A 21393-nucleotide genomic window follows, 5' to 3' on the forward strand; every position below is an offset into this window, starting at 1 on the left:
CCTGATTATACTCCGTAGTGCGTGGCTTAAGAGTGACCCTTGTCTCTTCTCTCATCCTGGTCTGCTCTCTGGAGGTATCGCCTCGCATCCAGAGTGCTCCCATTACAGTTGCACATCTCAAGAGTGTTAGTTTCCTGTGTGTGTGTGTGTGTGTGTGTGTGTGTGTGTGTGTGTGTGTGTGGACAATCGGTGAACCACTGTGGCAACAGCAAATACGATGAATTAGAAACAACTCCCTGTTATCCCTACAGTACTGTATATTACTCAATTCTCTCTGGGCCTATCACTGCTTAAACACTTTAAGATGAATATTGTTTGTCTTTGTTTTGCTGACCTCTGATTCCCTATGAAGAATATTTGTAGAATATTGTGTAATTTTAGCATTGGCTGCACAAGTGTGCTGTTCAAAAAACGTTGTCGGCAAGTGGCGTCCTTGTACTCTGTTAAGCTTGCTTTGGTTTACGGCTGTGTAAAACAGGATTTCCTTTGTGTCTGAGAGATTTCAGACGAGACGCGGTGAGAGACGAGCTGCAGTAGTTTTGCCGTTATGCATGTACCGGTACTCTTGTCATGCAGTATAGCCTACATGCCGTTCTGTCAGAAATGCAGAGATTTTCTTTCAAGACCAGACCGTGTTGAATAATCATTGTAGCTGGCAGACACCATGGCAACAATTGGCATGTGTGTCCAAAGCCTGAGCTTGTCTCTCCTCTTGCCAAATGAGTTTTCTGTCACAGTCCTGTTTCCATGCATCTGAAATTAAAGGACAGTTGTAGGTTGATAGATGGGAAGGTCAAACGGATAAAGCATCTCATTGGCTAGACCAAATTCAATTTGTCTCTCAGAAATGTCAGACAGGCATCTGGGTCGTATAAAATGTCAACTAGAATGTGGCGGAGAGAGTGTTTTTCTTGCAGCTACAGTCCCACTGACATGCCCTTACCCCATCCTCAAATCCTATCTATTATTGTTTAACCACTTAAACCCCATATGGTTGGGTGGAGTCCCGGCTTATAGGCCTCTATGCTGCTGTATTCTGTTATTGTGAGGAAAGCTTTTGCTTTAAATAGCCGATCAATACGGATGCTGGTGTTTAAGTGGTTAAACGATACTGATGATCATTCATACAATTTATAAGGTTGCAAAATGGAATATAAACCACAAATAGCTTGCTGAATGTTGCAGTGACAACTGTTGTGGCACACCTGTGAATTCATGCTTTAGGGCTGTCACCATTCCAGATGGTCTGTGATTTGCCATCCATGTAATGGAGGTTAATGCGCCAATGCTGTCCATGTTCATAGATTCATATTCATTTTCCTAACGTGTTTCACGAAGAGGACGGAGAAATATTATTCATGAATGTGTGTGCAATTCTACCAGTATCAAACTGCTTGATCAGATGGCACGCACGCTCGAACAACATTCCATGAATGACAATGGCATTTAACTCGTATGATCGTATCTCACTGCACTGGATCGAGCCAGTGGGTTTATACGCAAGTAGGTTGGAAGTAGCTTATTGTGCGTATAAGCCGAGCAATGAGGGGAGGGCATCTATCCCCCTTACAAGGCTTTAGACCAATGAGGCTTTAGACCAATGAGGGGAGGTCATCTATCCCCCTTACAAGGCTTTAGACCAGGGAGATGTATTGATGAGGTGAAAGGCCACACCTGTCAGCTCTCAGTACTTGCCACACGTCTTGGTTATCCAAGCCGTGCTGCTCATATGCTGAGTTGGCAGTGACCGGGATCTAAACCAGGCCAGGACCTTGCAACTCAAACAATGGGAATGTCATGTGAGAGATTTGCAGCAACACAAAAAAGCAGAAACGTGATTGTCATTGGAGAGAGGTGTGTGTGTGTGTGTGTGTGTGTGTGTGTGTGTGTGTGTGTGTGTGTGTGTGTGTGTCATCGCATCCATGATCTCGCCACAATAATTCAACGCTTTCTCTCTCCCAGCCAAGCATCACTTTTTTGTGAGAATCATAGAGAATGCATTCTTATGGGTAAACATCCCCCACAACATTGTGGTAATGTTTGTAGCAAGAACCTTATTCTGAACCTATAAATCCTTAGCCTGGAAACCATGTGTAAGCCATTGCAGATTTGGTCTGGCACCGCTCAGTTGTGATTGGATTCCAATCCCTCCGAAGTAGTGAGGGACCAATCAGGAACTAGTATGTAATGGGGCGTGCTTATCACGAGGCTTTTTTTTATCTGCCCCTTGGTATCTATGCAGTGATATTAGTCTGGCCATGCCAGGCTTATATATCCTATATTTAAATTGTAATGAGATATATGACGGGGTCACATTGCACATCATTTTGCCTTTGTTTATCGTTTTCCAACTTTGGGGGAAAAGGGGTTTACATTCGTGTCTTATGTCTTTTTTCTTTCACTCTTCAAATGAGTGCTTGTTCAGGAGCACTGAACTGTCTCGTGTTCTGTTTTGGACTCATCTATGGAACTGTAAGACAGTTGAGTTGGGGAAGGCTTCTAGTATGTGCTATTCATGTTTACACTGCTACATGTGCTTTATAATACACCAGGCAGGTTATTTGTGTTCATTTGCTTTAATGTGGAATGATTTGGTTGTGAAATACTGTACACAAATCTGTATGCAACCTATTGTGGATTTTTTTATGTTTTTAACTGTGCTTTACATTGCTCTATGTGCTTTACAATGGTTCAGATGCTTTACTTTTGTCCCCCTTCGCATCTTCATGTTTACCTCACTCTCACAACACTCCAGTGGCATTTGGAACCAAGCCTTCAAACTTCAATATATGCCGCTTAAGTAAATAAGGCTTCAGAAAATAAACAGACTAAATTTATACGTTAAAATATATCTTTATTTAATTGTAAAATTTAAATATTTATAATCATATGGCCTGTGGGCTTGTTTTGAGTTTTCCCTAAAGAATTGTGTTCATATAAGTTCATTTTGTTTTCCATCTGTACAGAGCCTCAGCTGAACGTAACCTATTAATCTCAACAAATATACTGTAAAATGTGACCACCTTGGACATGCATGTAAGGTCACAACGTGGATGTATCTTAGATAAGCACTGTACAGACCAAAAGGTAGTATTCAGATACATAATATGGCATATACTTGGTTAAGCCTCAATGATCACCAACACATGGGCATAACGAGTGCCCTAAAGGCTGTTTTCCTTACTATGACCATGTTTACATCATTGTTGTTGAGTTGGCCTAGCACTTACAGTATACTCCCCATGTACTCCACACCAAGCACTTTAACAAAGCAGAACCTTTATATCAGAAATACTAAGGCCCGATTTATACTTTGTGGCATGTCAGTGTTGTGCACCAAAAATAATGCATCTATGGGCTAACAAAGTGTTTTGTCTTGTGAGCTTGTAGATGAGCTATGTTTGGTGCAAGACACCAGCATGCAACTAAGTATAACCCATTCTGAACGGGCACCCATTTTGGTGTCGGCATCATGTTATGCTTTAGCTATTTAAAAATAGCAGATCTACAAGCTCATATCGCGCCACCGAGTGGCGCGATACGAGCTTGTAGATCTGCTATTTTTTGAAAAATCGAAGAACGACTGACATTTTTAGAATCTGATCTCAGGTCAGAATGGGTTAAATCAGACCAGTGTGTGTCCGGCGGAAACCTCGTATGAATCTGATCTCAGGTCAGAATGGGATAATGGGACTTTAGCATCAAAGAGGCAGCCGGAGCAGGAGGACATGGGTGTATTTTAGTGCATGGCTATAGGTGCACTAAAACTGGTGACACATCACGGGGTGGAATGTACAGCATGACGGGCCTTATAAATAGAAAGGGTTGGCATTCGGTCGTCAATGTCATGAGAGAGAGAGAGAATGACGTGAATTCTATACAATCGCAAGCCATCATAATGGAATGTCACATTTCTTTTTAATGTTTTGTTGCCGTTTTCCTTTTGTTGGTGTTGGTGTGATCTGTCGGTCGATTATTTGCAATTTGCAAATTTTTGCAATAAATTAAAGTTTATTTTATTTTGTATAAAAGTGAAAAGGGATGTATAAATAAATATATATATATATATATATATATAGGCCTAGTATTATAAATCTTTGACAATACAAATCAGAATCACAAGTGTGCACTGTCTTGTTGATAATTATTGACTCTAGCTTACAGCATTCCATCCCTGTACTTTGATGAACTAACAACCAGTAATGAAACTCATTAAATCAAACTAGGCACAGAATTAAAGTTTTACATTATATGAGTGTTGTGTCTTATGTCTCACTGTGTCTTGAATCTCATAATGTTCTAATATCATTGTTACTTGTAGACGTGTAATGGTGAAATGACTAGCCTACAAAATGCTTTGATATGTGATGCATTTGATATGTTTGGTGGCTGTCTAAAATTAAAAGGGCCTGAATTGTTAAAAAGGTTTTTCCTCCAAGAAAATCAACAAAACAAATATATCTCAGCATTATGAGTTTATCTAGAATTGTTCTCATTATTGTGGCTTTATTTTTCTGAATTTGTCTTTTCTTCTCGTGAATGTGAGACTTTTAAACATACAAAATTCTGAGATCTATGTCGCAACTGTGAGGAAAAATCCAGGCCCTTTTAGTTATATTTTGTATTGTGGCTAGTAGTAGTAGTTCTTCCATTTGTTACCAAAGTTCCTTTACCTTGTAATAAATTGTCTGACCAGGAGGGGGCGTGCTGCACTAAGATGTAAAACATAGAGCTATGAATAGAATAAAATCATTGCAGTTGAAAACAGATACTGTATTTTTTGATTGAATACTTTTAACAGGTTGAAAAAAAGCAGAGAAAACTACAGTTTAATACAAAATACAATGCTAAAAGGATTGAATGAACCCAAGAAAGCACTATGGCTCGTTTCCATTGGGGTCCTCTGTATTCAATTAATTGAAACATTTCGAGACCGAGACAATAGGCTTGTATTTTTATAGGGGTTAGCCCAGTTCTCAATTGCAGCCACCTGTGCTCTTTTAGAGCAGTTTTGAAGGAGAGTTAAGAATCCACAATTTGTTATGCCTGTTGGTAGAGCATTTCACATGTTGGTGGCATAGCAGTAGAACGAATATAACCCCCTGTTTGAGCCAAATCTGGGTTGAACGTTATTTGTGGAGCTCCCTCTGGTATTGTTGGTACACACACACACACACGCACACACACACACACAAAATTCCCCTTCCCCCAACACACACACACAGCCAATCACCATCCATTTCTGCAGATTGTGTTTATTGATTTGATAGGGCTATGACAATGGGAACCACATTTGAGTATAAAAGTGATATACTTTTATACTGTAGGCCTATTGAGCCTACAGTATGCAATCTGTCTCCTGTTCACAGCTCCAGGCTGTATCAGTATGACATTGCAGATTACAGTTTTAATTTTCCACTTTCTTGCTCTGATGAAGTTATTCATGCTCATAAATGCTCATGAGCCGTAAACCGTTGAATGGTATTCCCCTTTAACACGAAGTAGGATGTTCTGAGTACATTTGTACAAGGAAAGGAAAAGATATCGACAAACAAGTCACACTGAAAAGATCCTCAATTTGTCTCTTGTGTCGTGAGCCATCCAAAACGTCAAACTGTGGCGAATGTGAGGGAATAAAAACCTTTAAAGCTATAAACTGCCTCAATGATTTCATACCAATAAAATATCTCGGCTAATTAATTTTACATTCAGGTGTCCTGTTTATAACTAACCTCTTTAAGAAACTGCAGTTCCCATGCCAAATATTTAATGGCCAGCCCCAGTGTTGTAGGTGTAATTTACGCCTATGTCAAAACTGCACAGGCCTTAATGCTAATGGGTTGATGTACTGTTTGTATATTTCCAATCAACTGAACAGCTTAAAGCGGCACTATGTAACTTTTTTTAATGAACAAAATGTACAATCATTTTATACAATGTGTATGGTAGAGTATGTTAATACAATAATGTATTTAGTTGGGACGGTTGTATTTTGTCTCCCTGCTCTTCTATTGAGACATTAGATCCTTCCTGTTTCTGGTTTGACAAGACTTTGGACCTAAAGGTCAATAATAGCATAGCATGCAGGCAGGTACGTAGTAGCTCAATGGTAAATCATTATTGTAGAATAGCTTTTAGAATTATAAATGGAAAACACAAAACTACACATTTTTGATGCTATATGCCGAAATTACCAGATGATGGCACCGTACTGCCAGAAATATTGAGAATTGCCATCACGGTGACAACAGTTTTAGAATCACTGTCAAATGAGTTATGTGGGGAAACTGGCATGTGTAGCATGTGTCTTGAGAAGATTTGCTATTGCATTTGACATTACATGGCCCATAGACCTGCCGTAATGTATGGCTAATTGTGTTTAGGCAATAACAACTCAGTTGATTCAATGTTTCTCTCAAGTGAGTGAGTGGGAATGGAATGAGAGCACCCTGGGAATTGAATTTCACTGAGGGGTAATAATGTGTTTGGAATTGTGTTAGCTTGCGTCGACTGTTTTGATTTTGAATAGTACGCAGTGAAAATAAATGAGAAGAAACCTAATTTGTCTACCTTTAAATGGAAAAGCCAAACATCTCTTTGATGTGAAGATCAATGAGAATTTCAGTTTCATTATATGGAATGGAATGTAGACCTATGAAAGTAATCAAGCATGTTTACTCAAGTACTTTATAGTTTTTTACAATTTTATTTGACAACTTTACTTACTTTGCAGATGTACATTATTATTACAAAACATACATTAAGTGATAAATGATGATGTATGATGTATACATCATCATTTATCTATTTACCTATCATTTATAGGTTAAGCTACTAATTAGGTTAAGCTACTAATTAGGTTAAGCTAATTAGGCTACTATCCGCGTAATCCGCCCAACATTACCGGCTGCAACATTAAAGTCATGAACACATTATGCATTACTAATGCATCCAATAATATTGATGAGAAACAGGCCATTCTTATTTTAGCACTTTTATATTTGGTATATTTGATTTGATGCCAATCATGTTGTACTATTACTCAAGTAAGAATTTGAATACTGGCCTTTACTTGTACCGGAGTATTTCTACATTGTGATATTGCTATTTTCACATCAGTAAAAATTCAGATAATTTGTTCCACCACTGATGAGGCGCATCATTCGGACATCTTACAGAATTTTTTTCTGCTCTAAATCTCAGAAGACATATATCGGTACAGAACATATCTCATGAATAAACATGTGGCAGTATCAAAGACCTTTGGGATTTCACACAATTGCAAGCCACATGTGGTTCTAACTGAGCTATACTCAGTGGCACTGCAGTAAGGTGAAAAACAGGCACAGTGTTTCACACAATATTGTGCCAAGGGGATGTTAGTGGTGTGGAGGGCAGTGTCAAATTCTCTCATGGGGGCTCCAGAATTCGTAGCTTCCCCCTGGGACATGGCACAGTGTCCCTTTATGTGTCCTCTCTGACACATATGTACTCTCTCACCATGGCCCATGGCCAGTACTGCTTCACTGACATATCTGAGTACTCTCCCACCATGACCCATGGCCTGTACTGCTTCACTGACACATCTGTCGAGTGCCACCATGTCCTGTGGTCAGTATTGCTTCATTGATCCATGGCCCTCAAACACAGCACATATATACTGTTAATATTAATAGCTGTAGGCATTGTGCATGCTCCAGGGCAATTATTTCCAATGTCAGGGCTCTGAGCAGTCGGGCATGCTTTAAGAAACAAATAGAAGCAGTGGCATTATTAATCCGGACACGCTGGAATGCGTGGGCCAATACGTCACTGCCTTCTGGTTGATGTATTGGAAAGAGCAGATACACCAGAGATGGACTTTTTCATTGGCATCTAGGCTGATGAATAAAACATTGGCACGATCAGCACAGAAATGAATTTTTGAGTACAAGACCAGAAGTGGTTATGGATCGTGCGACATATTAGAGGCTTTGACCCTTTGCATAAAATGTTTTAAAGGACATGGTACTGTGCCGGTACGGTATGTCTTTCATATTTACACAAATTAGCCACGTACATTACTGTTCAACATATCAGCAGTACTTTGTTAACCTTCAAGGATAACTTCTCCGGTATTCACTGTGAACCCTGTCATTGTACTGAGGAGGACACCTAGCAACGTGTTATTATGCGTGGGCAGAGTTCAGTCAGGTGTTCAGCCAGAATGATCTATTTATTCTATTAGATGTCCTCATCTACACTATAGATGCAGTACAGTACAGCTGCAGGGAATATGTTTAAGTACGTTCAGCACGTGCTGCGGGTCTAATTCGATGAAACATCTGTTGTGGTTTCGTCCATTGATGTATACCCAACCCCCCCCCTAATCCTCCTCTAATATTCAGTTAGGCACTCAGATCCTGTGCATTGGTATAAATGACAGCCAATAAATCACATGCCACTAACATAAGGAGAACTGATCACTGCCCTCTGCAAATATAAATAGAGGGCACACAATTTCCATTTGTGTGTTGTTTATGTAAATGGTCATTCTCGGCAGATAAACAATGAGTCATACTGTAGCAATAATGAAGCCCCGCTGAGGGATTCATTCTGCTTCTTGTCCAGGACACAGTTGGCATATACCTGTATATACCAATATTATTCTGATGAAGATACTTTCTGAACTGCATGTTCTGCTTAACTACCTGCATGTGATATTGTGGTAGTGAAATCATGTATTATACTATTACTGCACTCTAGACTAGAAAATCATGCTTTCATCAAGAGAGGAGAGAGAATGCTAGGCACACAATCCACACAGTCATTGAGGGACCCATTTATTTATTTCAAATGAAAAATTGCTCTGCTTTGATTTCACCCCATTGGTAATGGTAGTGAGAGTGTATATTGCCTTACACATCCATCCTCATGATGAACTAGGTTGTCATCGGCCAGCACAGCTTCATGCAAGCTCAATGACTCGACTCATGCATAACTTGGCCTTTTTAGACACGTTGACTCGACGAGTCTATTACGTTGTTTTTAGTAGTCGAGCCGCTCACTCTTTACTTTTGCAAGAATCTGAAATGCATGTACCTGTATGAATAATCCATATCATACAGTTTATGTTGAATTGTGTTCACATTTAAAGGAAGTCCAGCTCGATGAACTGTGCACAGTAACGTTTTGCAGGTGTCCACAGGATAATTCAGGAAGAGGAAAATAATATTTATTTTCACAGCTAAACTTGACAAAGCCCTTGAGAAAAAAGCACTACTTTATTATATATGCAATATGCACTGCTTTGTCAGTGACAAAGCCCTCAGACGCCATTGCAGCTCCCAGAGGAAAAGAGGCATGCTGCTGAGAAAAAAGGACTAATTCAACTGTTCTGTCTTCTGTCTTTGCCTGTGTGTAAATTACAGAGAACCAGTCTGATTCAATTAGGGCCACCAAGGGAGACAGTTGGTGGTAGAAACTGTGGGGTCAAATGTGACATGAATTACCTAGAAGACAGCACATCTCTCCGCATGAACCTGACACCATTGTAGATGACAAAGTACCATGAGATAAAGTCTATGTTTCAGATGTCGGTCATGGTTCCGATGACAGCTTTGTCCTCGCTTTCTGAAGAAACAAACGGTGTGAAGGAATCGTATCTGAGCGAGTCATGTTTTGGTGTACGCAGTATGCCTTTAATTTCTCATGGATTGCTCCTCCTGTGGCGAATAAGTTTCCTGGGTTTTTTTATGTTAATGTCAGTGAGATAGTTGGATAGACGGACGGACAGACAGAAACATACACAGACAGATTGATTTTGGTGGATGTTCATCAAGTGTTTATGAGTCATCTTAAGGGCATTGTCTGTAATGTCAATGCTATTGATGTTCTGTATTGAGTACACCATATTGATTCTGATTAGGCTTTACTGACATGGCTTTTTGACAAGAATGCTAATATCCGTGATGTCCTGCAAACCAAACCCCTGTGCGACATTTTTCCAAGTTACACATTACTGTAGTGACAGGTCGAATAAATAGTAGTGTGGGGGGGTATTGTCAACTGTCAAGTATTGTCATCAGACCAATCTTTTCTAATGTTTTGGTTAAATTCCTTAAGATTAGCGGAGTTAGTCCGATAGTGCTGTGCTGCACTTTTCAGTAATGGCCTCCACATGGAAACCATCTATCTTATTTAATCTCCAGACGACAGCACCTCTACGATTCATCCTCCACTTTGCTTATGTCGGCTAAACACTTAAGTTTCTAAACTTCTGGTGCAAACTGCACTCTTTTGTTGTGGCTTAAAGATGAAGGGCAAATTCAAAGTCTCCCAAACATTAAGAAGGGATGTGTATTGTGTATTATTTATGGTTGCATATTATGGACAAACCATAATTGAGATGATATGTCATGCTGTTGCATGTAAACCAACCTGCTATTACAGGGTAATTACAGCGTTTTGTTTGGGTGTTAACAAGACTAGCTTTATTGAGTGTGACATGTGCCACGTGGTGTTAGAGGACACTGATCCCTTTCATTATAGGCTACTATTGAATGACATGCTACATTCAAACAATAACTTATTGTTCAGAAATACATTTTTATGTAAGGATTTATTTAGTTGTTTATTAATAAAGTAGGCTACAATCACGTTTTGGCATTTAAAAATCAAACCACTGGGGTAAAAAAATAAATCTTCATGAGATGTGAGTTAATAACATAACTCACCCTGCAGAGCCTATACTTAATTGCAACCCTAGTTTGGTATCAGACCTAGAAAGCGACCACCCACCGTCTAGTACATTTCTTTTTAACAAGAACCCATCCAGACTTTCCCTTCTGTTCATGGGATCATATGGTTTAAAACGTGTTTTGATAAGCTGGTGTGAATATCTATCAAGAATCCGACCAACCCACTCGGGTCTATTATAGCTACTAGCTAGGCTCCAGCCAGCGTTGTTTCATCCTACGATATGATGGTAGATTTCTCCCCTCTTCTCGACTTAGCTGCTGAGCCAGGCACAGGCAGCCAGCGGGCATCCACGGAACAGCAAGGAGTGCGCATGAGAGAGGGCACGGCAGACGGACGCCACGGCGGGTAAACACAGTTTTTATTGGATTTCCGGAGCTGTTTGTCGGATATTTTTATTCCAAGGATCGGCGGAGGCTAGAATAACTTCGTGTGGGACAGAACCCCCCCTCGAGCGTATCTACCGTTCGGTTTGTTGTGTGCATTTATTAACGCCAACCAACCGAGGAAGGCGTTGAAGAGCATTATACGGATGGCGACATGATACACGCACGTTTTCGTCCTACTACAGGATACAACCCCGTATGCGTGTGATCGATGTGATTTCCTTGGGTCTTCTAGCAACGTGGGTCTGCAAGAACGGACGAGACAAACGGAAAGATGATCTCTTCCATACATGATTTAAACCACACGACAGCGTGCTGTTGACGATTTGCACGCCGTGGCATCAAGCAAATGGAAATAACTTTATTATTATAGGCCCAATCGCTTAGACGGTCGTATACATATCGATTGTCTTTACTGAAAGTGCACTTGTATTTCCAGGCTGAATATAAACCATACGGTGTTGTCTTTATTTATAGTGCTCCTCCAGCAAGCGCCATCTGTTACCAAATGCCGTGTAGCGGTTTCAGAATTAAAAATAATCCACCCGGCTATATCATCAATTAATCAGCTGGTGGTGATGCCGATAATTGCGACATGTACTTAAACATTCTGGAGGGGAGTACATACACAAAATAAATGCTTGCTACATTCTATAGATGCAGGCTGACCTAACCTGCTTTGCTTATGCAGATCCAATCGTTTATCGATAGCGAGATAAAAGAGTTCTGGCTCAGCCTGTTTAGGTTTCTCTGCAAGTGTCATAGGGGTGTGTTTTAAAACCCCGCAGATCAACTTTTTACACATGCAACCAGGCACATAGGGAAGCTACTCAGTACAGTCAGTGGAGACTGTCACACCACAGCAGAGTCGTGCGTTACTACTACAACCATTTCAAGGTGACTGACACCCCAAGAAAGAAGTTTCAATGGTTTTCCGAAAGTTGCCCGGTGTATCGGCATCGGCCATGGGTCTACGCCTCTCCCAGAAATTCGTGTTTCTCCTATTTCTTTCGGGATTGGTGACATTGTGTTTCGGGGCCCTGTTCTTCTTGCCCGACTCTGTCCGATTAAAACGAATGTTTCTGTCCAAGACGGAGACTCAGCCCGTCACGGTTCGGTCCGGTTCCGAGAACGACGCCAAGGAGCATTTGAAAAAGTCCAATACTGACCAGGACAATCTGAGGAGCATAACCTCGCCAAAGGGAGAAACCAGCACCAAACTCAAAACGCTGATCAGCCGCAGACCATCCGTCACTCACGAGGCAACGGAGGCGAGACTCGCCGCCGCCGGAGGAGGCAAAGCAGCGCTGGAGGACCTGACGGGGTCCAAGACGGAGTCTGCCTTCGAGAGAGCGACCTCTTCGAACGGCGGTGCTGACAACTCGGATACTTTAAATTACAACCAGTTCAAAAAGTGTCTGACCAAACCGCCGCTGGGGAGAGACCGCGGCAAGCCGAGCGACCCCAAGACCCAGGAGCGCAGGGAAAAAGTCAAGGAGGTAAGGATGACCTGCATGGAGAAAAACATCACTTATTATCACAACCATTGTGGGCGGTCAGGGTGCGTTGTTGTTGAAGGGGGGTGTCGTTGTTTACACTGTCAACAATTGTAAGTAAGTTATGAAGTCTCAAGAGTGGCACGCTGAAGTTACTCTAATCTGGACTAGTGATACAACAATTATTTATTATTTCAAAATCTATTTTTTATTGTTTTCCCTAAAGGTATTCCCACCTTTTGTATCTGTTTTGTCAGCCTGCAGTCAGATAATGCATGGGATTTCCGTCATCATGTGGGCTTCCCAGTTTATAGCATGATCATTGCTTTTCCAAATCAAGTTGTATTGCATCTTAATATGCAATAAAACACTTAAACGTCATGCGATAATACAGTGTTTGCACACACAGTCGCCTGCAAGTGACTTTGAATATGTGCAGTCAGTGACACCATAAGCCTTAAGGCATGAGTTGCTTGTGCCAGCCTGTGCCAGCCCTGTGGGGTTCAGCATCAGCATCAGCTCCAGTGTGTGTACGTGTGTGTGCGCGTGCATGCGTGCGTGTGTGAGAGAGAGAGAGAGAGAGAGAGTACAAGTTACAACACATCTGTACCCACTCAAGGCAACAGAGGCTGGTGGGGGGTGCCGTGGAGCTGGCCAGCAGTATGCAGATGGCATGTTTGAACCATTTTGTGTGACATGGATAATGCTTGTTGTCAGTGTCACTTCCACCCTGCCCATCAGCCTCTCAAGTCTTGTTGCGTGCCTCTCATATCTGGAGGTTATTGCGCAACGCGATAACTCTGGTATTGGACGGAGAGCAGTGTGCTGTCAACCCTGGGTACTGGGCTTTCTATGAGCCTGTTCTCTGACTCATAGCTCCTTCTTTGATGCTCTTTCAAGTGAATGTCAACATGACATTGCTTTCCCTCTCTCTTTGGCTGAGCTCGGCAGAGTTAGATGCCCCCCGGGGGTCACAGTTGTCTACGCATGAGAGGAAATAGTTATTTTCCGCACGGCACCACCGCTCGTTCCCGCTTTATTATTCTGCACATCTTAATTGTGCTCACCTCGTTGAGGACCGCCACTAAAAGCACCCCCAGTAAAGGCACAATGTACTTAGTTACACTGCATGCTCCAGTGTCCACGTGTCTGTGGCTCAGCGTGCGTTCTCAACGTTTCCTATTGTTCAACCACTTTCCACTGTTTCAGGCTTGCTGGCCGTGTTCCAGAAGCTCTATTCCTGGAGGTTCACAATCACACTGCCAACACAAAGCCTGTTGATTGTCACATAGCGACGTAGCTAGCATTTGGATGAGGTTCACACACACGCGCACTGTGACGCGCACGCAGGCATCCACGCACGCACGCGCGCACGCACGCACGCACGCACGCACGCACGCACGCACGCACGCACGCACGCACGCACGCACGCACGCACGCACGCACGCACGCACACACACACACACACACACACACACACACACACACATTATTTTACATATGGGAGAAGAACACTATTTGTATACAGTGTCTGTACGAGGTATGAAACAGAATGTTGAATGTTACTTAATGTGATTGGGGGTGCCATGATCTAGTCTGAGGTTGTAGTGGACAGAGAAACAAGACAGGTTACAAAGGGAGCTTCTTCCATCGTAAGAAGATAGAACGTGTGATAATAGGGTCTCTCCCGCAAAACAAACATGTCCACCCACTCAGCCCACTGAGCTACACGGGACAGGGAATGCAAAGCACGTTCTTTTTCTTGACTTTCAACCAGAAATCCGATGCCTGGCTGGCACCCTCCTATTATGTGTGCACCGTTCTGCCGGGAAGGGGGGAGACTGGTATGTAAATGTTTTAATACAGCTGTTTACCTTGCTCCAAACAGCAAACAGCCAAAGCCACCAAAGCACTGTGTGTTCCAGTTGCTCCCCACTAAGCAGGTGGTTTATTCTCCTTCAAAAGTCCTCAGCAGGATGGAGACGAAGGGTGATCTTTCAAGTGCCCAATACCGCTCCCCAGTTTGTACCCCTGTGATGTCATGCCTCATTGAGTCACCCGCATGGGTGCCCCACCAAAATAATGTTTAAGTGTTCATTTAGATCTGGAAGTGTAAAAAATCGACACACATTCACTTCCACGCCTACAGATTCTGCTGTGCCGCATAGGAGACCTGAAATTGGGGACGAAAGGGGCCCCTTTTGTGGCTTGCCTCATGCTTCCTGTTCTGAAGTGCCTTTTAAACAAAAGATATTTATACACTCCATCCAAGATTATTTAGAAGTCACTAAGAGAGTAAAGATGACATTCATTGAAATGAACACAACTCTCCACACTACAGTGCATTCCGTATGTCTGCTTAATGTTTTTTAAATTTTGTTGATGTTCGTTGAATTCAGTTAAGGTTAGCAGCCTGACGGAAATAATCAAACACCGAGTATTGAAGCACCCTCGCCTGAACAAACATAATTGTTAGAGCAAACAGAGTGGCCGAGATTGAAGGGTGCTCTCTCGGTACCGATGCAACGGCTGCAGACGGATCCGTAGAAGTGAGGCTCCTTTATCTGCCTTCTCTGTCTGCCTGCATCACATCACAAACATCAAAAGAGAGCCGCACATAAAAAGACTCCTTTAAAAAGCCTTAAGATTTTCTCTCGGCCCGTTCTTTTGTGCGCTTTTCAGAAGTGTTTCGACGCGGGGGAAATTGAAGGCCTTCTCCTAGCAATAGGAATGCACATTGTGTGCTCCGCAGCAGGACACAGCAATGTTTGCATGAGTCGACTGTAGCACAGGACGATACAGCTGACTGCAGAGGACGAACACTCCAGCTTCGCTGAGCCACTTTCTCCTCTCCAGAGTCGCTGCGATAAGGCCACTGTCCTCAGGGCTCCCTTGTGTGCCCGTATACGCACACAGTATGCACACACACACACACACACACACACACACACACACACACACACACACACACACACACACACACACACACACACACACACACACACACACACACACACACACACACACACACACACACACACACACACACACACACGTGTCTGTCTGTGTGTGTGCAGGTGTACATGGGTATAGACTTATCTAGATGAGCATGTGTTGGGACTTGAATTCAGAAATTTGGCAATTTCAGTTAGAAGTATTGCCAGTGCTCTTATCAGCCCCCAATCCAAACAACGGCCACAGCCTTGTGCAGACGCAGCAGTATATTCCTGCTTAATGTTGAATTGTTAAATTAACTCAGAAGAGTACAAATGAAACCAAAATAGAATGTGTTCTCCAACTTGCTCAACACCTGGTGCAAAGCGCAGGAAAGGGTAAAATGTTTCTATTCTGTTAATAGAGAAAAGAGGAAGTCAAACATCAGTTTTGGTGTAATGCCCAAACTGATTCTTTTTTTCCAGTCTGAAACTGTGTATCCGTTGGCAGAAACCACAGTAAACCTTACATAATTTGGCACTGCAATAAAAAAAATAAAAAAGAGGGGAAATACTAAGCTACATTGTCAATTTCAACTGAAGTTTCGTTTCAGCATTTTAGACACGCACGCACGCACGCACACATACATACACACACACAAACAATAATACACATATTATGCATTGCGTGTCATGTGCACATTACACACATGCACACACATTCACTGACACACATGCACATGCATTCACTCATATCTACCACTGAAATCCCCTTATGAGAGTGATGACAAGGGAACTGGGTGTCTGGATGAATAAAATGTACTTGCTAAGCCGATGTGAGGCTCCTGCCAACTGTGAGCACTGTGACCTCTCTGCACACCTCATTCACCCCAGCTGCCTGCTGCTACCGGCCAGTTGTGCCAAAGAGAGAGAACCTTACCCAGAGCCAGAAAATGGCTGCCTGCAGGCTGCTGAATGAGAAAAAATAAAAGCAATAAAAACAGGACAGAAATTCTAAAAAAAAAATGACTTTACTGTATACAAACTGTTCTCTCACAGTGGTGGAACATTTGAGTTGACACCCCCCCCTGCTCTATCTCTCTCCTATTCCTCTGTGGATGGATGCAGTGTAAATGTCAGTGTCTGGTGTTTGGAATGTGAGTCCATGGTTGTCTTTGGCCTGGCCTGCGTGTGCATCAGGGAGAGAGCAGGCTGGATATTGATTTATTGCACAAGTCACTGGCAGACGAGGTTGATATCATAAACATGTCAGTGCAGCTCCTCTTGTGACTGTATGCAGGCCCATCTCAGATGCAAGGACCACAGGAACTGGATGTCAAATGAGCATTTTCGGACACATTATCTTCAGGCTAATTTAACATCTCTGGCCCAGCTTCCCTGGTGTTATGTGAGCAGTTTATACTACATTGCAAAAGCGGAATACGTTTAAGCACTTATTATTTATTTACTTATTTGTATAACTGGTGTTGTGCAGTGAAAACAGACAATCTATAACCTTGTAATGTAAACGGCGCCCCCATTTGTTAGCATAAGATGATTAACCCATTCTGACCTGAGATCAGATTCATACGAGGTTTCCACTGGACACACACTGGTCTGATGAACCCATTCTGACCTGAGATCAGATTCTAAAAAATGTCAGTCGTTCTTCGATTTTTCAAAAAATAGCAGACCTACAAGCTCGTATCGCGCCACTTGGTGGCGCGATATGAGCTTGTAGATCTGCTATTTTTAAATAGCTAAAGCATAACATGATGCTAACACCAAAATGGGTGCCCGTCAGAATGGGTTAAGTTGCAGCATACATTGTCAGAAGTTCATTCTCACAGGAAAGCTGCAGAGGAAACTTGTGGATGATCGGGTGAAAAGGAAGGAAGGAAGGATTAAAAAAAATGGGAGATGTTAGCTTACATATTTTGCATCTATAGCAGTTTTATTCCCCAGAGTTACCTCTCTCTAAGGGGCGTTAGCTCCAGGGCAAGTCTCTGTTGAGGCATGCTTTTCAAGAGTCATGCGCACGCACATGTTTGTGTGTGTCTGTTGTGTGTGTGTGTGTGTGTGTGTGTGTGTGTGTCAGTGATTGTGCATGTTTGCATACTGTGTGTGTGTGTCAGTGATTGTGCATGTTTGCATACATACTAAGAGAGATTTGCAAAGATGATGTAAGACATTTTGCCTTAAGGTTCTCGCATACACATGTTTGTACCAGGTTGCCAGGTGTGTGCACTGTTGGTGTGCATGTGTGTCCGGGGTGGGGGCAGAAGACTGTAGCTTCCTTCCTGAAAGTGGAGGATTATATTACATCTTGAATGAACGGAGGACTGAAAAGCCTGGAGTATCTGCTTTCTTCCTAGAGAAGCTAGTGTAGGTGTCATCAGCCCTTCACTAGTGAAACTGAATCCAGACAGAAAGAGAAACAGAGAGGGGGAGGAAGAGACACAATAACCAGATTTTTGGGGTGATAGCAGCTGTGTTTGTGTGTTTTAGCGTGATATATGTACCAGGAAGAATAGATGCAGGCTATGTAGGTCAGGAAATTATTTTTTCCATTAAAAAGTTTTCCATCCACCAGACAGCATGGTATCCTGTCTGACGGGTTTAAGTAGAAATGTAGCTTTCTTGACAACCCAAATGTGTGGGATTCTTCTTTTCTTTACTTTACTTCCTTGTTTTGTTTTTAATAATAGAAAAGCCTTATGATAGCGAGCTGGTTATTTACCAAAAATGTATTTGAGAGTATAGAATCTAACCAGTCTCATCCAATTTACCAGCATTTGAATGACTGTGATCGGTTAATTTTCGTCCCCCTAGACTAGTGTATTATGAAAGCTACTGTACACAGTTACTGTAAGATAGGTGTTACGTTTTTATCTTTCTGACTTGACTTTGTCAACAATTGAGTTACACATAGTCTTTTTTTTTTAAAGACGCCACCAATTTTTTACCTTATCTTCAAGTATATTCTCCTCACTGAAACTCATTATAAGATGACACCATTTCTGACGCTTTGTGTGCTGTGGACAGCTCAGAAACGTTTCTCCATCATCGGTTGGGATTCCGAGATTGGAAACTACAGATTTATTTCTTGGAAAGTTAGCACATACGTACAATAGAAGCCACTACTAGCATCAATAAAATTAAATACTGTAAATGACCACTGGTTGTCATTGGAAGAAAGCGATGATGTCATTGGAGGAAGGTTTTGTACTGTCCACTGCCCACCTGTGAGGCAAAGAGCATGTAGGCAGAAATGGCACCATCTTACATTAAGCATAGTGGGGACCAACTACAGTACACGTATGAAGAAAAGGTTGAAAATTGGTGAAGTTCCCAAACTTCCCATTTATGTTCTGTAGTACTCCACTGTCTTGTAAGTTGTAACCACATAATTGTAAACACAGATGCTGATTTCGAGAACCAGAATGTACCACACAACAGACATTCACTCTAAAGCATTTATTTATAAAATGCAGAGGGGTGCTGCAGCTCTGATGGAGATTCCGAGGCCTTTCCCATGGTCTGTTGTTTATTCTTTTCTCATGCTTTCCTCATTGGCACCCTTTTCCTACAATATTGTGTTACTGTATGTAGGTAAGATCTCCCCACACGGAGGCCTATTTTGTCTAAAAGGGCGGTGTTTAGTTGACTTAATGAGGACATGTCTACCTCTTAATCCATTCTGACCGGGCGCCCATTTTGGTGTCAGCATCATGTTATGCTTTAGCTATTTAAAAATAGCAGATCTACAAGCTCATATCGCGCCACCGAGTGGCGCGATACGAGCTTGTAGGTCTGCTATTTTTGAAAAATCGAAGAGCGACTGACATTTTTAGAATCTGATCACAGGTCAGAATGGGTTCATCAGACCAGTGTGTGTCCGGCGGAAACCTCGTATGAATCTGATCTCAGGTCAGAATGGGTTAATCCGGGCTTCTGATTCCGGTTTAGTCTTACTGACTGACGTTGCTCTATTTTTCTGTCTTGGTCAGTCCTTTGGGTGTTTGAGTGCCAAAGATCCCCCATTCCCTTATTACCTACAATTTGTCCACCGCCATCACAACTCCTCACTCGCCATCGCACGCATACTCGATTTTCCCTCCCTGCGTATATATGCATGTCTGTAGTATAGCTCGCTCCAATTACGATTGAAAGCCTAACGAGCGCACACCCACACAATATTATCTGCACACTTTCACTGGTGAGTGAAACAAGGCAGAGTGAGAACAAGATGAATTGAATCATGTTTCAGCCTGATCAGAGCCTCTTGACTCCCATTACAAAGCTGAATATTTGATAAAGTATTAAATATTATATGAAAAAAGTGGTGGTACGTACGCTGACTGGTCCAGTGGTTTGAGTTCTGGACAAACACATACACGCACAAACACAGACTGACCCCTTTATAGACAGCTAGAGTCCTGGAATTAGCCACTCTGGAAGATGTGAGAGATGTGAATGATTTTTGCCTCAGTGAATTTGCTTGTCTTGCAGTGCCCATGCCACTGTCATGCCACACTGCGTCCGCTCTCTGTGCCTATAGTCAGTATACGGTTGTGTGCGTGTGCGTGTGTGAAGAAGACAAAAGAAGCCAGGGTGGCGATGGCCTTGTTTGCTAGAGAATTACAATCCAAGCCAAAAGGAAGAAAGAAAAGAAGAAGAGAAAAAAAAAACTATTCATCGTCCCTTTTCCTTCAGCTTTGTGCTGCAGTGGCAGATGCCAGTAAGAATTGAAGTGAGAGAGAGACACACACACACACACACACACACACACACACACACACACACACACACACACACACACACACACACACACACACACACACACACACACACACACACACACACACACACACACACACACACACACACACACACACACACACAGAAATGGTCTAGAATAGATGCCTGCAACCCTTTGGAAGCCCCAAGCCAGTCTCCAGCCTCTTGCTTTTATGTGTGGCTAATTGGTCAGAAACAACATGCATGTATTCTGCTGCCTCTGTGAACAGGGCAATGGAAAGACATTAGAGTGGGCCGGGGGCGGGACGACGACTTGGCTAGTTCCCATTATCTCTTCATCATCTCTCCGTTTTCCTTCTTTCTCTTTACTTCCCTCACTCTCTCTCTCTCTCTCTCTCTCTCTCTCTCTGCCTCTCTGGTCCTTTACTCGGCGGTGTGCAGCCTCAGGCATGCTTATCGCCACAACTCTGCCAGCTCTCCTCTTTCTCCCTTGCATCGCTGGCCAGCCAGTTTGAGCTGGCAGGCGGCTGACGTTGTTGCAGATTGGCCAGCCAGCATTGTTGTTATCGTGTTGTGACACAGCTCCAGCCCACTTTCACCGGGGCTGAAATGAATAACACTCTAGTCTTCAGCCGTTGACCTACAATTGAGGCTGAGCACTAGCAAAGCGACATAATCGGTTAATGTAGCAGCCTATATATACGTATGAGTCGAGGCTGGATTATCACCACGTAGACTTAGCTTTGTATGTTTCTTTCTTTACCATATCATTATCTTGGCCACATATACTGTGGAACCTCCACAGGTCTGAACAGGAACATGGACAATCTTAGTTCACCCGAGTGTCTCCCTACCTAGTGATTTTCTCCACTGTCAGCATCAGTGGGCAAATGGCCATTCATTAGCTGAATGCTTACAAGGGCATTTTAGCCAGAGCAGGGTGTATTTGTTCATTATGATTACAATTAAGTCTCTAATCAAATGGCAGTAGTGGCGCTCAATGTTCATTAGAAGTCCATATAGATTTCTCCCAAGTTTCCATCAAGTTCGTATGATGGGCCAGCTTGGTAATTGCACATT

At 42.5% G+C, this 21393-nt stretch overlaps 1 protein-coding gene and 1 long non-coding RNA gene across 3 annotated transcripts in view; one reads left to right on the top strand and one right to left on the bottom strand.

Moving 5' to 3' along the window:
- Positions 1-137: 137 nt before the first annotated feature.
- Positions 138-4472, bottom strand: LOC310855766. Its single transcript, XR_014569022.1, has 2 exons — positions 3695-4472; positions 138-3441 (listed from the first exon to the last, which is right to left on the bottom strand). It is a non-coding gene; the product is annotated as an uncharacterized lncRNA (long non-coding RNA).
- A 6574-nt stretch (positions 4473-11046) lies between these two features.
- Positions 11047-21393, top strand: part of LOC310856200 (mannosyl-oligosaccharide 1,2-alpha-mannosidase IA) — a 257601-nt gene continuing 247254 nt past the window's right edge. For both annotated transcript variants that reach the window (XM_083761470.1, XM_083761469.1), the window contains exon 1: positions 11047-12622. In XM_083761470.1, the coding sequence (XP_083617596.1) occupies positions 12050-12622 (573 nt within the window). In that variant the 5' untranslated portion in view covers positions 11047-12049. The remainder of the gene's footprint in view (positions 12623-21393) is intronic.

The sequence above is a fragment of the Protomyctophum parallelum genome (genome assembly GCF_964188405.1).
Source record: "Protomyctophum parallelum genome assembly, chromosome: 3".
In the NCBI taxonomy this organism is placed as follows: Eukaryota; Metazoa; Chordata; class Actinopteri; order Myctophiformes; family Myctophidae; genus Protomyctophum; species Protomyctophum parallelum.